General features: G+C 34.6%; 1 protein-coding gene across 1 annotated transcript; it reads left to right on the forward strand.

The window, feature by feature from the left end:
- Nucleotides 1-368: 368 nt before the first annotated feature.
- LOC137826312 (serine/threonine-protein kinase OXI1-like) lies at nucleotides 369-2458 on the forward strand. Its single transcript, XM_068632240.1, has 2 exons — nucleotides 369-999; nucleotides 1358-2458. Exons 1-2 carry the CDS (start codon nucleotides 593-595, stop codon nucleotides 2241-2243), a joined length of 1293 nt encoding a protein of 430 aa, XP_068488341.1. The 5' UTR covers nucleotides 369-592; the 3' UTR covers nucleotides 2244-2458.
- The last annotated feature ends 934 nt before the right edge of the window (nucleotides 2459-3392 follow it).

Genomic DNA, 3392 nt, shown 5'->3' on the forward strand with positions numbered 1-3392 from the left:
GCTAAATAAAAAAGTTGATGGAGATGCAAAATATTGGTGGGTAAAAGCAAAGCAAATGCGAAAATAATTAATGACTTTTATAGTAAAATAAGTTAATAAAACTAGGACATTTGTGCGAAACATAGGATATTTATCAGTAATTAGTCTTTGTAAAAAAAATTATTGTATTTATCTAAAGAATCATAGTAGAATTGAATGAATGATATTTAAGCAGAATAAAATAAAAATGCTTTTGAAAAAAGTACTTATTTGAAAAATGCATTTTAAGGAATGTGACGTTGTTGAGAGTGTTCCTTTTTGCATTTTCCTTGTTTGGGTAAACCATTTTCTTAAAATAGCCTCCTCTGGTGTTCAACTTCGAACGTCACTTTTAGATGATTCACGCGTAATCCTCATTCACCCTTCTAGAGCAGCCACGTCGGGTCCACCCTAGCAAACAAACCGGTTTAACACCCAATAAAAACCCGCCACGTCAGCAGAAGAAGGGAACACAGAAGCGCACCCTATAAAAACCTCCCATGAGCAGAAACCAGAATCAAGGTCACCCGAGAGACACCGCAGCGGGTGGTTTCTCTCGGCGTGCCCGCTCACGATGTCCAGCTGTGAGAGCGACAGCAGCAGCGACAACGGAGAGCGGGGGCGGCGAAGGGAGACCCTGGACTTCCAGAACCTGAAGGTGGTGTCGGCGGTGGGACGCGGCGCGAAGGGCGTGGTGTTCCTGGCGCGGGTGGAGGGTGAAGGGAGCGGGGAGTGGATAGCGCTGAAGGTGGTGTCGAGGGAGCTGCTGAGGGTGAAGAACAGGAACGGGGGAAGGTGCAAGAGGGTGTCGTTCGAGAGGCACATACTCCGTCGTCTGCATCACCCGCTATTGCCCAGATTCCGAGGCGCTTTCGACACCGACCAACTCACCGGTTTCGCAATCGATTATTGCCACGGCGGAAACCTCCATTCGCTCCGGATGAAGCAATCGGAGAAGTGTTTCTCCGAAGAAACCGTAAGGTACAACCCACGTCTTTTTCTATTTTTACTTTTCATCTTCAATCCACCTCCTTCTCCAACCTTCACCCTCTGCAAGAAAATGCAACAATTATTTTAATCTGGGTTGCAGACTTAATTGAAATTTTTTTTTTATATTTTCAATCGAAGAAAAAAACAGTTTTGTGCTTTTGTAAGAAATAATTTGGAATTACTTTTAACTAAAAAATATATTTTTATATCATATAAAAATGACTATAAACTTAACTTAATTAACCATCGGAAACAGTTTTAAATAATGTTTTTATGACGATTATATTATCTTATTTATGATTATAATATTATTATGATGATGATGATAACACGTGAACTTTTGTAAAAGGTTTTATGCAGTAGAATTGGTTCTAGTATTGGAGTATTTGCACAAGTTTGGAGTAGTGTATAGGGATTTAAAGCCAGAGAATATCATGATCCAAGAATCAGGTCACATAATGTTAGTGGATTTTGATCTTTCCAAGAAGTTAAATATTAGGTCAACCGAGTCGAGTTGCAACTCATCACCGGGTTCTGGTTCTGAGTCGTCGAGGGAGAAGGATCGGAGGAAGCGGCGATTATCACGATTCAACTGTTACTGTCATTCAGGGATATCCTTGTACGAGTCAGATATGTCGAACCAACTCAGCAGCATCCCAACGCGTCGAAGCATGTCGGACTCGGTGGAGAAGTCCAACTCCTTTGTGGGAACGGAAGATTACGTGGCACCGGAGGTCATCTCCGGAGAAGGACACGACTTCGCCGTTGATTGGTGGTCATTAGGCGTTGTTATGTACGAGATGATTTACGGAGCGACGCCGTTTAAGGGTGCGAATAGGAAAGAAACGTTTCATCGTATCATAACGAAGGAGGCCGATTTATCAGGTGCAACAACGCCTTTGAGGGACTTGATTCAAAGCTTGCTTCACAAGGATCCTAACCGTAGGATCCAGGTAAATGAGATCAAGAACCACCATTTCTTTAAAGGCGTGATGTGGGACACAATCTTGGAAATTTCACGTCCACCTCATATTCCTCAAAATGAGATAAAGGATTCAGTAGGGTTTTCTCAAAAGGATGTAGAATCATTTGTTCATGGAATCTTTTTCCCCAAGAGTAAAGAGGAACCAAAAAACAATGAAAACCAAACCCCAAAGGAGGAAACTAATAAAAATGCCTGGGTTGACAAGTTAAATCAAAATTCTGCCAAAGATGAAAACTTTTTAATTTTTTGATTTCATCTTTTTCTTCACCTCATTTTCCTCATCCTACATCTATATCTTATGTAAAACTTCTGTAAACATTGCTGTTTCTCCCCCCTCTCTCTCTACCTTCTATTCAAAATAAGATTATTATTTAGATAAACTATAGTTAGTTGCAAAAATACTCTCTTCATCAATTGAAGGTATCTCTTGTTTATATCAATCAAATTATTAGTATCTTTGTGAGACACCAATCCTTAAATTCTTACATCTCGTTAAAAAAATAATTATGTCTCAATTACTATAGTTAAATCATTTATTTTTATGTCTCATAAAAATATTCAACTCCTCTTCATAAATAGTTTTTATCTATATCTTTTTTAACAAGGAATATATTACAAAAGTAAAATCATAATAAAAATTATAAAGAAATGTTTATAGAGGAATAATTACACAATACTCACCACATGAATAAAGAAACAAATTGAAGTAAACAACTCAAAATAAGAAGTCTATTAAAATTGCCTCAGTGTAATATTCATTTAAAACTTACTTTAGATGAAAACTAAAGAATATGACTTTTTAAGCAAATTAAAACTATATTAAAATTAATTTTAAATGTTTTCAATATTCAATAAGTTAGTACTAGAAGATATAACATCATATTATACAAACATAATAAAACAAATCATGCATTAGAGGAAAGTAGTCTTCTTCCATCCTAGTCCATATTATACAAACATAATAAAACAAATCATACATTAGAGGAAACTCTTTGTTTCAATAATGGAAAAATTGTTCATAAAAGAGAATGAACACTAATAAAAGAGGATGAACAGTAACATAAGTTATTTGAATCCAGAGATATGTGTGAGGAAGACAATCTTTACGAACAGTGAAAACTATGTCCTTCTCAAATACACAATGTTGCAGAAAAATATTATAAGATTATATTATAAAATAAAAATATTAAGTATATTTATAAATAAAATATAAATATTCTCTATATTTATAATAAAATTAAAAATATTATATATATTAATAAAAGTAAAATAATAATATTATAAAAAATTAAATACATAATTGATTATGTATAGTTTAGTATATAAATTTGATTATATATGATAATAAAATAAATAATAATAATAATAATATAAAACTATTATATATTTATAATAATAA

The sequence above is a fragment of the Phaseolus vulgaris genome, chromosome 8 (genome assembly GCF_000499845.2).
Source record: "Phaseolus vulgaris cultivar G19833 chromosome 8, P. vulgaris v2.0, whole genome shotgun sequence".
Classification (NCBI taxonomy): domain Eukaryota; kingdom Viridiplantae; phylum Streptophyta; class Magnoliopsida; order Fabales; family Fabaceae; genus Phaseolus; species Phaseolus vulgaris.

What these genes read in the sequence shown, in the direction of transcription:
- LOC137826312 (XM_068632240.1), top strand. Translation starts at nt 593, where the DNA reads ATGTCCAGCTGTGAGAGCGACAGCAGCAGCGACAACGGAGAGCGGGGG. An exon ending in TTCTCCGAAGAAACCGTAAG is followed by an intron (nt 1,000 to 1,357) that starts GTACAACCCACG and finishes CTTTTGTAAAAG; the next exon opens with GTTTTATGCAGTAGAATTGG.